Raw genomic sequence first — 12712 nt, 5'->3', positions numbered from 1 at the left:
GGATTCTGGACTGGGGCATAATTGCTATCCCTGAATTGACTGTATGCATCTCCGTGCGTGTATATGTATGCCCTGCAATGCAGTGGCATCCAATCCAGGTTGTAGTTCTGCACTTTGTGGCTCCACAATAAGCTCCACATTGCTTTGATCCTTACATTTGTGGAGCACTTGTATTTGTCTCTCTCTTTTTTTTTACCCCCAATTTGATCAATCCTGCTTTATCGCTTATTCATATGAAGGAGGAAAGTCTGTACCTTCTCCCCTACATGTCCTCTGTCAGAACAACTTGCCATTTGTGACACTGTGCCTCCCTCCATAGTATCGACAGGAGAGCTGACATTCAGTGGGAGAATGATGAGAATTTTCCTGAAAGCTTTGAGGGTCGATAGTGGCCCAGCCAGTCATTAGCCTCTCATAATGGTTACCCTTGGATAATAACGTTTGTGGATGACCAAATGAAGAAATCCAGACTTTTTCATTTTTAATCTGGGCTAACAGGTCTCAGTTTGTACTCTGGGGTTAAATCGGAAAAGTGTGCAATTACCGCTTCTGCGCAGTAAGGCGTGCTGTACGAATCTCTCCTGAAAATGAGGTTCTTGATGGCCCGGCTGGGAATTGGAGCCATCTTTGGAGGTCGACTGACCAATGGCGGTGGTGTTGTTGTCTGGCTCGAGACAAAAAGCGATGGGCGGCCAAAGTTTCTCACCGTTGCCTTTCAGATGTGCTGACACCCGTCTCCAGCCCCTCCTCGGGGGTTTTCGGGGCTGTGGCGGGCCAGGACGAGCTCTCCTCCTCTGCCCTCAACCTGGAGTGCCGGGTGTGTGGAGATCGGGCCTCTGGATATCATTACGGAGTTCATGCCTGCGAAGGCTGCAAGGTGAGTGAGGGCACCCGTGTGCACAACTACACTGAACACTCTGTACCCTGAATGTGTGCAATAGCAGTACCAGCATTTCTGTTCTATATTTCTGCACAGTGTGAATATTTCTACTTCAGTGTGTGGACTTTATTACTGTTTACCTCTTACCTGCTCTCGTACAATTTTGTATTTCTTTTATACTGTTGTATGCTCATAATACAGCCACACTTTGAGGTAGCCTCTGAGAATTAATTAATAACATAAAATACGAAAAACAAAGGATCATTTGTTAGGCAGTCTGGTAGACCTTGTTCTATCTTATTTGGTACAGTACCTGTTGGAAGTATAAATCTTTAACTTCAAACTGGAGAGACCACTCCATTATTTTGCTTTCTGTTAAAGATGAGTGCTACTGTACCTCTTTTCTTAAAGAGCAGATTAAATAAATTAGGTATGAACCTGGTTTGTCTTTCAGAAGGTTAAGCTGCACCTATGTCACCCAAAGACATTGTTTTCTCCTGCATAGTGACAGCAACAGGGCATCCCTATGACTTAAATTAGTAAGACTGCACCTTCATGATAACCAAAATGCTGCATACATACATACAGGGGTGATCTGTCCTGTTTTGAAAAGTCTAGGAGATGGATTTTCTCAACAACTGGTGACCTATCCCCTGCTGTTTTTAAGACAAAACACTGCGGTCTGTCCCTATGGAGCAAGAAAATTGCTTTTGATGATCATGCCGGTGACCTGGGGTTGGTCTTGCCCGGTTTCACGAGCTCTGTGGTCACGCTAACTGCAGCGAGCACATGGACTCATTCACAAAGGCTCTGCTGCCACCACTCTGACCGGTCAGGCAGCCCAGAGCCAATAGCTACTCGCTGTGAATGAGCTCCCCTCTGGAATCTGTGTGTCCTTATTTCAACTCTGTGCTTCACACCGAGACCAGACCTGTAAATCAGCTTTGAGCCGCTGTTGTAAGCACATAGCAACAATAAGACAGCTTTACTTGCACTAATCCGTTTCGTAATAATGGAAACATTTCTGGATGATAATGCTGGATATGTTCTGAAGCAATCTTTATTTCATCCCCCCCCCCCATCTATAGCTGGCATAGGTTGACTGTTGCTATTTTAGTTGTTTTAAGCCATGCCTTTAAAAAGTAATAATATAAAGAGCTGAAAATTGAGACCTAAAATAAAATTTTAGCTTTGCAAGCAATTTGGGTGAATTACAATGGCGACTTACAATGGTGTTAACACAGACTGACAGTAAATCCACTACAAAGCTACTGTATAATACACAGCATTCATTTTTATAATTTCTACAATAGCCAAACGTCTTGCAACAGATATTCTGCTGACAAAAGTCAAATGTCTGGAGCAGTGATCCTTACATCTGTTGGGGTTTTCCTTGTACTTTCATGACTTTGTGAGTTCAGTTCTTGACTTGTTTAGAGATTGTCTCTCGTTCCAACCTGCAAGGAAAGCAGCAGGATATACACATGGATATTTATAAAAACCTGGAATAATTGGAATTGTAAACCCATTTTTTTAAATATCCTAAACCTGGCAGACAGCAAAAACTTGGCCTGGTCTAAATGTTAGGCCTCATTTGAAGTTTAAAATTGACCTTGTTTTTATTTTTTAATTTAAAGACTTAAGGTTTTTTTAACATTAATAGTAAAGTATTTTAGAGTGCTTTTAATGATCAAATAACATAACAAAATGTGCCCTACAATTAAAATTAAATTAACTACAAAACAGCAACTTTTTTTCTTATTCAACTGGCCTGATTAATGGCACACTTAAATCAGAATCTTTGATCGAAATCTTAACCTTAATAGTGACTATTTTGTTTTGAAAATAAGTAAGGAATCCTTCACTTTTAGTGAGCTCAAAGCATCAGTTTCAGGTGTGTGTGAAGGATTAAATAACATCAATTGGTAAAAGATTTTGGGATCATTCCTATTTTCCTGCGCAAAATTAGAAAAATAAGCACATTTTGTTTTTTTTACAGCTTCATTGTATTTCATTAAGAGCTAGTTCTGAATTTCATAGTCAATTACAGCTGGAATGGCCCCTCCAGATGTAGCACATAATACTTTGGTAATAGAGGTGTCAGCTGGCAATAGAAATGTGAAGCCAATTTTACTTTAGCCAGCAGCAATAGAGTGCAGTCACTCTGCAACTCACAACTGGCAACCCACTGAAGCTAAGCCTGGTCAGTACCTGGATGGGAGACATCCTGGGAAAAACTAACGTTGCTGTTGGAAGAGGTATTAGTGGGGCCAGCAGGGGGTGCTCACCCTGGGGTTTGTGTGGGTCCTAATGCTCCAGTATAGTGATGGGGACACTATACTGTAAACAGGCGCCGTCCTTTGGATGAGATGTAAAACTGAGGGCATTTAATGTGGGCATTAAAAATCCCAGGGTGTTTCTCTAAAAGAGTAGGGGTGTAACCCCGGCGTCCTGGCCAAATTTCCCATTTCCCAAATTTCCCATTGGCCCTTACCAATCATGGCCTCCTAATAATCCCCATCTATGAATTGGCTTCATTGCTCTGCTCTCCTCCCCACTGAGAGCTGGTGAGTGTTCTGGCGCACTATGGCTGCCGTCGCATCATCCAGGTGGGGCTGCACATTGGTGGTGGTGGAGGGGCGTCCCCATTACCTGTACAGCACTTTGAGTGGAGTGTCCAGAAAAGCTACAGTATATAGGTGTGAGCAATTATTATAATTATTACTTTGTAGTAAGACGATTATACTGTGAGATCCCGTACAATAATCAGAATTGTGTATTCAGTATGTCATTATTCTGCCTGGGTTGAGACTGAAACCTGTGATTGAAGGAACTTAAATTGCCCCCAAGCACACGGTTTTTTCTTTTTTTGGTATGAGATTTGATTTTTTTTTTACCATCGTTTTGGTTTTTTTCAGGGCTTCTTCCGAAGGACGATCCGTCTGAAACTGGAATACGACAAATGTGAACGGAACTGTAAAATCCAGAAGAAGAACCGCAACAAGTGCCAATACTGCCGATTCCAGAAGTGCCTGTTGGTGGGAATGTCTCACAACGGTAAGACGGGATGCACGTTCTGGGATCGCGGTCGCTGGGGATCGGGAAGACACCGGGGACGTAGACGTTCAAGGGGAACAGCTGTCCCAGTTTCTCTGTCTGGTTATTAAATCTCCAGTTAAAAAAATCAATTAATTGACAGCATCGCAAAAATGTACAAATTCCTAACTAAACACAAAATCGTGAAGTTGTGGAAGTAGCGTATGGTCTCCAGTTTGTCGCAAACCCCTGGTCTCGCCACAGTCGAGAGGGAGAGTTTGCGAGAATTGTGATGTGAAGCTGCCCTTCCTGCTCACTAGTCCCTGTACTGACTGATGTACTGTGATGGATGAGTGAGTAAGTACAAGTTGTGCAGCAGACATTTCACCGCAGGAATGTTCCAACATGGTCTGCATGCAGAGTTAGCAAGTAAGTAGTATTTGCCGACAAAACCGCCTCAAAATTGAGAGCAATACTTCTATTGGATTAAAAGAGATGTATTCACAAACCTGCTTCTTTACAATATAATAAGGCCGCTTCACATCACTAGAAGTTTTGTTGCCTCACTCTGAATCGCAGAATATGGCGCTGTGCATACCTGGAAATTTCGTATTTTTTGGGATGTAAATTGGAGGTTTTACAAGTTACTGTGTAGATTTTACTTTTATTGTGGTCTGAAATGCTGATGCTTTCTAACCCCGAACTATTGAAATAGCATTGCAGTTCCCCTTTAAGGTGCAGTGTGGAACACGTCAATCAGAAAGGAAAGTATTTAGTATGAGCCCAGGTTTTGATTTTGTATTGCACTTGTTTCACCTCTGTGTGTCTCAGAACGGGCACTGAGTGTCTTCACTAAACTCTTCCTTCTCTAAACTCCTTCAAATCCAGACTCAAAACCCTCTTCTTTAGAAGAGCCTTTACTTAACTGGTTCCATTCTTCACCCCTCTGCTTTTCTTAGTACCACCATCCACGGTCTCCTCTGTATATTGTAATTGTGTTTTATCTTGTGTATTCTTTTTATTTATTGATGTTGTCATTCTGTAAAGCACTTTGAGAAGCCATCTTTAAAAGCGCTATATAAAATAAAGTTTATTATTATTATTATTCTTCACATTGCTTAAACTGGCACTTGCAGAACTTGGTACCACAAAAGGACATCCCACCTTTGATTTCTCACAAAGTATGCAAATTGCGTGGCCTTTTAGAATAGCAAGTCTGTCACTTCTTTGTTTTTTGCATGTTGAGTGCTGGGAGCAGGGTAGCACAATGGTTAGCAGTCCTGGGTGCGCTGTTTGGAAAGGTGATATAGGAGAGTGAGGTCCCTGGAGATTTGTTGTTGAAACAGTCACTGAAATACCTAGGGTCTTAGGCCGGTGGCCATGTGATGTGCTGTATTTATCATGTGCTGTATTTATATAGCAGGAGCGCCCGCTGTGAGGTCACAGGGAGAAGGCTCCGGCGTTTTTCAATCAGGTGACAAGAGCACAGGCGCGAAGGTCATCTTACAAACGGCAGGCGAACTCAAAGACCCCTCTCCCGGGCTCTTTTTCCTCACTCTCCGTGTTTATGAGCACTGCGGCAGCAGCTCCTGCAGCACTGTCCAACCGATACGGCTTTCAAAAAGCAATAGTACGCCTTGAATGAAGATGTCGTTCAAATGCTCTGGCGTCTTGTGCAAATTATGAAAGTGAAGCGTCGACGTCGGGAGGTTTGCAGGCTTGGGGTTCACACGCCCTCTGCTGGCAGAATCAAATATTCTAGATGAGAGACTTATCATTCCACATTCTTACAAATATTCAGTCCTTCTCATTTTCTTATTCATATTGAATTTCATATTCTTTTTTAATTTACTTTATCCGTTTTTTTGCTGTTGTTTTAACCATTTAAAAATATTCACTCCATTTCAATTAAGTGCGCTGTGAAGTCTGAAAGAGGGGAAGTCTATGACAGGAAGCCAAACCAGAAGGGTTTGTAATAAATGTTTCGCACAATGTGATGTTTTCATGCACTACATTCGAACTTTTCCCAATATATTATTTGCTTTCTCCTTCTGTTTGTGAGGTGTCAAAACTTGACACCAGAAGCTTATCAGTAGTGCTTATGTTCTCCACTTTTGTCTCTGTAGCACTTTAGAGGTTGCTGCAATCGTAAATTAAAGTGAGCACGAATTTTGTAGTCCTTAGAAAAGAACTGTGTGGGTTGTCCAGGGTGCTGCGGTCAGACACAATGATTACACAGCAGAGCTTCAGCACCATCTCATAAAATCAGGAAGTAAGGCAGACCTAATGAATTTCCTTGTGAAGATGCTCAAAATTTTCAGCCACTTGAAATTAAGCATTTATCTTAAAAGAAAGGTGCACAAGGTGTCAAGGAAATTTAGATCACCAGCCTTGTAGACACCCCTCACAAAATCAAAGATCAGAGCTGTCATTTTATGGTATACCCTAGACTGAAATACATTATCTGACTCTTTCTCTCTTGATGCAGTTGTGTTATTTAAACAGAACTGATTATTTGTTGTTTTGATTGCACTGCCTTTCTGTTTCACACCAGATTTCTGTATGCCCAGAAACCTGGGTAAACTATGCTGGTAAAATGGCAAGAAAACAGCTGTTTAAAAAGAGCAAAGCAATTGCTCTCATCTGAAGTATTCATGAGACCTCGGTGAACCAGAAAACTGAGCATGTTGGGGGGGCCCTTTTGTGTAATTGTGTGATTGTACAAGAGTGTTTAAATCGCTCTAAAAAGGAAAGTAGAGTTTAAAAATTAACACCAGTGGTACATTCCCCTTAAAGCACATTCATATTCTATTGCATGGACTCTGGACATTTTGCCATATGGTTGTTTTAGCATACAGGACAACAGAACGCAGAAGAGTCTTTACCTATTCATGCTTGAACTCTCATAAATATCCTAACAGAATTACTTATATAAATACCTACAAATTCATTAAATGGCATAAATGACGTTGCCTTTAAAGACTGCCAAAAAGGCCAGTGAAATTGTGAAGCAGTTTGCAAAGCTGAAAATATTTAAGTGTAAGCACCGAAAAAGAGTCGAGACTGAATACTTCTCTTTCATTCGGGTTTTAGTTTAGTTCTTTTTTGTGTCTCGATATGGAGCCTGTAGTGAAAGGAGTGAGAGCTTTTAAAAGCTGAAACACTTATTATCAAGCAGAATTATCGAAACTGTAAAATGAATAATTTCAGTTTCAGCCTTTCCGATGCTGACCGCCATACACACAATCGGAAAACAAATATCCCAAACAAGGAGTTAGTAAACATATCTGATAAGTTCTGTCTCAGCTCAATGTAAAGCAGTCAAATGAAAAGAGACCAATAGGTTCTTCTTATCCAAAGGCTCCTAGTTAAAGCCCTGTGATATAGTGTGTGTATTGTGTCTAACAGCTTTATTTAAACCCTTATTTTTCCGTCTCATTTACAGGATGGGCAAAAGGATGCAGTAATATTTAGTAATAGTATTAAATAAATTAGCATACACCTTTCTGATGAGTAGCTATTAAGACTCAGATTATGGGAGAAGAAATATCAACAGGATCAATAACCAAACAGTTCTCTGCACCAGAGTGCCATGCTGCTCATGCTGATTTATAACACTCGTGTTCCTGAAATCAAAATGACAGGTGCCTAACCCAAATTAGAGCAATAATTCCATGCTGTGACTCCCCTGTCATAACATTACAACGGGACGAGCTGTGCCCTGTCGATCATAACGCACCGCAGTACTCTTTCCTCCCTTGTATTTTTCAAAGATTGGTTCAGCATGAGTGAATGCACAGGGAAAAAAATATAATAATAAGAAGAAACTTTATTTTATATAGCGCCTTTAAAGGTGGCTTCTCAAAGCACTTTACAGAATGACAACAACAATAAATAAGAAGAATGCACACGATAAAGCACAATTACGATATATAGAGGAGACCGTGGATGGTGGTACTAAGAAAAGCAGAGGGGTGAAGAATGGAACCAGTTAAGTAAAGACTCTTCTAAAGAAGGTTTTGAGTCTGGATTTGAAGGAGTTTAGAGAAGGTGACTCTCTGATATCCTCGGGGAGAGAGTTCCAGAGCTTCCAGAGCAAAGATTCCCTTCCTGCCCGTTCCGCTCCGCAAAAACCGAATGCCTGGCCCCCTGTGCGTCATGTGACCTTTAATACCCCATGGGTCTGAACTTTGCCCCCACTTTTGTTTTTTTTTTGTACTTTCAAAATTGCCAATTGTTGTGAAGTAATGGCTACCGCTGTCAGTAATCCGTTGTGTAACCAAATTCTCATTTTCTCCGATCACCTGGCCTGGAGGCTCTTGCTACTTTTCAGAAGAAAACAAAGCACCAAAAGAAAAGAAAAAAAAACTCGATAACATCGCGCCTTCGAGCGACAGGCAGGAGTTCAACAGCGCGGCTGAAATGCCCTCAGATAGAAAGGAGGATGGTTCCAACTTGCTCTGCTGATTGTTCCAGTTTCACTGGCTGCAGCAAAACTGAAATGACCCCCCACCTGGGGTGCTAATTTAACTTTGATGAATGCAACGTGAGGCGGCACAGTGCAGCAGGGGTCAGCATTGCTTCCTTGCAGCGCTGGGGGCCCCGGGTTCAATTCCAGACCTGGGGTGCTGTCTGTGCGGAGTCTGCATGTTCTTCCCTAGTTCGTGTGGGTTTCCTCCGGGCGCTCCAGTTTCCTCCCACAGTCCAAAGACAAACTGAGAAGTTAAATGGGTTCTGGGAAAATTGACCTGGGTGTGAGTGTGTGTGTCTGCCCTGTGATGGACTGGCAGCCTGTCCAAAGTCTATCCCTGCCTTGTGCCCGTTGTTTGCTGGAATAGGCTCTGGCTCCCCATACTGTATCCCTGTACTGGATTAAGTGGTTAGAAAACAGATGGACGGTGATCTTTAAAAATGCAGAATTTGTCTCTATTCAGACGGATATAGGGCAGTAACTCCCTTCAGACTGGAAGCGATTTGTTTCGTGAGTTTTAGTCCAACAGAGTAGACTTTTTGTTTCTGTAGCAATTGTTTTTGTTTTTCTATTAGTGGACTTTATTATTATGAGAGATTATATCCAATGGTTCAATCTAACGGTGGGTGTGATGATTGCATACTAATGTGTTTTGTGTTAGAGCTCTATTTGAAGGGATAAATAATGATAAATGATGGCGTTTATTGAATCCAATATGTAAACTGTGCTCCAAGTGAAAAGGAACATTGTGTGAAACCTCTTTCTTCAACATGTCCTTTAACTGTGCCCTGGCGTCCATTGTGTAGATAAGAGAAGCCCAAGGATAAACTGACTGACCTTTTCTATTTTTAGTTCATCTTAATTCATTAAGTGAGGAATCCCCACTGAACTTGTCTAAAACCAGTCTGAGGCTGATTTTAAAATGTCACTGTTCTGTGTTTATGCTAGCCTATCTTAATCAACATCACAACACTGGAGTATTTTACTGTATATTTGCACGTCTTGACTGATCAGGTTGTTCTGCCACATTTCGACTGCATACACCTTGGGGCCATGAAAGCCCAGAATAATAACTACTCATTGTTTCTACTATGAGTTTAAGAAGGCAGAGAACCGCCTGCAGGCTCTGTCGGGACATTGTTTTTTACAGAAGAAACGGTTTTAATTTTTGTTTTATGAAGGAGCGCCAAGGATACTAAGAAAAATAAAATTGGGAAAATCAAGCAGCCCCCAACTATAAGATACTGTACCTATTTAAAATCTGATTATTTACCACAGTGATGGAAGAGCAAGTTACCCAGATGAACATGCAGTTAGGATATTTCTGTCAGTGTTTTTTGTCAATTGGTTTTGCAAAAAAGCAAGCAGAACACCTGTTGTTTTCTGTGCTAGTACTGAGAAGATGACTTTGTTAATAAAGACAGATTTGAAAATCTGATTGTTCACCCTTCCATGTTCTAACTGAATCCTATCCGGGGCAGCAGAGGAGTAACAGGCGTAAGGCAGGGTACACCCTGGATGGGATGCCATTCCATCACAGCGCACACACACAAACTCACACCAGGGCCAATTTTCTCAGAAGACAATTCACCTACCAGTTGGTGTTTGGACTGCGGGGGAGTAACTGGAGCACCTGGAGGAAACCCACGCAAACATGGGGAGAACATGCAAACTCCACACAGACAGCACCCCCAGATCTGGAATTGAACCCAGGGCCACAGACCTGCGACGCAGCAATGCTAAACACTGTTTTTATGGTGCTGCCAGAAAATGTGATTATTTTCACAGTCAGACTAGACTGCTTGGTACATACCAAGTTTTCCCATAACCTTTTGTTAAGAAATTTGACAAATTTGTTTACATAAAGCACGAATAGTATTGTAGGTTTCCTCTGACCTGTTCAGTGCTGAGAAGTTTATTTTTCTTATTATTCTTGTGGCTTAATGGGTATCCATAAGTAATGAATGAACCCAAGGATCTTATCCAGCCATTTCATGAAAAAAATCTTAGGACGTAGTTCAATAACATGGCTGGGGTAGTGTGTTCCACATTCCCGCCTCTCTTGTGGTAAAGAAACGCCACCTTTACTCAGTTTTAAATGCACTTCCACAAAGTTTCCGCTTGAGTCCTCTGGCTTGTGTGTCGCTATTCATTCTGCCGGGCTTGCCAAGCTCGTTGAGAACTTTGGATACTCCTCTTCCCTAAAAAAGGTCTCAGTTCTTTCAGCAATATCTTCAGGATTTTAGCAAAAGCAGTTTGCGTAAAATCTGAAATGTATCTGTGTGCTCTTTTCTGGAGCGATTACAGAGCAATAATCTCTTTTCCGTAATGTGGTGACTAGAATTGTACAACGTATTCTAAATGAGGCCTTACTAGTGTAATACACCAGTTATACGGTCTGTATATACCTGGTAATACCATTGTACCACCCTGGCTGTCTCACTGTGTGTAAGAAATTGCTTATGATCATTGGATGCATCCGAGCACTGGGTGTCACCAGTGAGTGCTGCTCTAAAGCCTTAGACACCAAAGAGGTAACCAACATCGGCCGCGTTCTTTTTCATTCCCATCTGGAGAAAGGCCCGTTGCCCAGGGCAACTCCGGTCTGAGTCCGTTGTTCCGTTGTTGTGTTCCCTGCAGCCATCCGGTTTGGGAGGATGCCGCAGTCCGAGAAGATGAAGCTCAAGGCGGAGATTCTGACGGGGGAGCGGGAGACGGAGAACGCCCAGCTGGCCGACCAGAAGACCCTCGCCAAGCAGATCTACGAGGCCTACCTGAAGAACTTCAACATGAACAAGTCGAAGGCGAGAGTCATTCTGACTGGCAAGGCCAGTACGCCGGTAAGAGGCCGCAGCAGTAGTTTTGAAATTGTATTGCCGTGGGGCATTAGGACCCACAAAGACCGTAGGGTGAGCACCCCCTACTGGCCCCACTAAACCTCTTCAGGCAGACACTTTAGTTCTTCCCAGGAGGTCTCCCATCTAGGTACTGACCAGGTTCACACCTGCTGAGCTTCAGTGGAGCTGCCAGCTGTGAGTTACAGGGTGACAAGGCTGGTGGCTATATCAAAAAGTGAGCTGTTACTTTTGGCTTACAAACATAGAAGAACTCTATCTCAGATAGCAGTTGTTCTTAAAACAAAAGCAACCGTGAAAGCAGAAACAAAAGAACTAAATTATGTAATGTATATCATAGAAGCATGTAGGTACTCAAATCACAAAAAAATCAGGTCAAAGATGTTAATCTGAAAGATGAATTCCGGATCTTGTTCTAACATACTAGGTGAATATCTGTCTCTACCTTCCTGGTTCTGTGCATCATTCTGACAGCCAGAAGGATAGATTTCAGTACCACAATGTCAGTGCTTTATATGATCATGTGGCATTTGCTTGTCTTGATGATACCATAAAACTTGGCTTTACCAGGATGGAAAGGAAGAACCACATCAACCTCTCCACCAAATGCAACTGAGAAACTTTTAACAGTGTCACAGTAAAGTTAATTTTAAGCATACAGACATTAAAGACTATGCAACACTGTGCAACAGCCAGTGTTAATAGAAACTGAGTGTATTCTCAAGTAAGTCTTTTAATGGGGTGGTTAGCCCAATATTTAGTCAGCAGCCATATCACTCTGCAACTCACAACTGGCAACCCACTGAAGCTAAGCAGGTGTTGCTTAGCTGGTCAGCACCTGGATGGGAGACCTTTTGGGAAAAACTAAGGTTGCCGCTGTGTGCTGTGTTAGTGGAGACAGCAGGGAGTGCTCACCCTGCGGTCCATGTGGGTCCTAATGCCCCAGTATAGTGACGGGGACTCTATACTGTAAACAGGTGCCGTCCTTCAGATGAGGCGTAAAACCGAGGTCCTGACTCTCTGTGGTCATTAAAAATCCCAGGGCTCTTCTCGAAAAGAGTAGGGGTGTAATCCCAGCGTCCTGGCCAAATTTCCCATTGGCCCTTACCAATCATGGCCTCCTAATAATCCCCATCTATGAAATGGCTTCATTATTCTGCTCTCCTCCCCACTGATAGGTGATGTGTGGTGAGCGTTCTGGCGCACTATGGCTGCCGTCGCATCATCCAGGTGGATGCTCCACATTGGTGGTGGTGGAGGGGAGTCCCTATTACCTGTAAAGCTCTTTGAGTGGAGTGTCCAGAAAAGCACTATATAAGTGTAAGCAATTATTATTATTATTTATAGTCTTCCACATGTGATACCATTATTGGAAGTGAAAGTCAGTGTTGGTGTTTGATGGCTTCACCACTCAGTTCACTTTGCTGTAGTTTCCACTGTCACCTGCACAGTTCTTACAGTTTTGGTCCA

At 42.4% G+C, this 12712-nt stretch overlaps 1 protein-coding gene across 2 annotated transcripts in view; it reads left to right on the top strand.

Annotated features, from left to right (window-relative positions):
- LOC148829105 (peroxisome proliferator-activated receptor alpha-like) overlaps positions 1 to 12712 on the top strand; it is a 67037-nt gene that overhangs the window by 40480 nt on the left and 13845 nt on the right. For both annotated transcript variants that reach the window (XM_088923416.1, XM_088923417.1), the window contains exons 3-5: positions 720 to 877; positions 3799 to 3937; positions 11028 to 11227. In XM_088923416.1, the coding sequence (XP_088779542.1) occupies positions 720 to 877; positions 3799 to 3937; positions 11028 to 11227 (497 nt within the window). The remainder of the gene's footprint in view (positions 1 to 719; positions 878 to 3798; positions 3938 to 11027; positions 11228 to 12712) is intronic.

The sequence above is a fragment of the Atractosteus spatula genome, chromosome 8 (genome assembly GCF_055471065.1).
Source record: "Atractosteus spatula isolate fAtrSpa1 chromosome 8, fAtrSpa1.hap1, whole genome shotgun sequence".
Lineage (NCBI taxonomy): Eukaryota > Metazoa > Chordata > Actinopteri > Semionotiformes > Lepisosteidae > Atractosteus > Atractosteus spatula.
The sequence above is the reverse complement of the archived record's forward strand: the minus strand, read 5'-3'. Positions and strand labels throughout refer to the sequence as shown.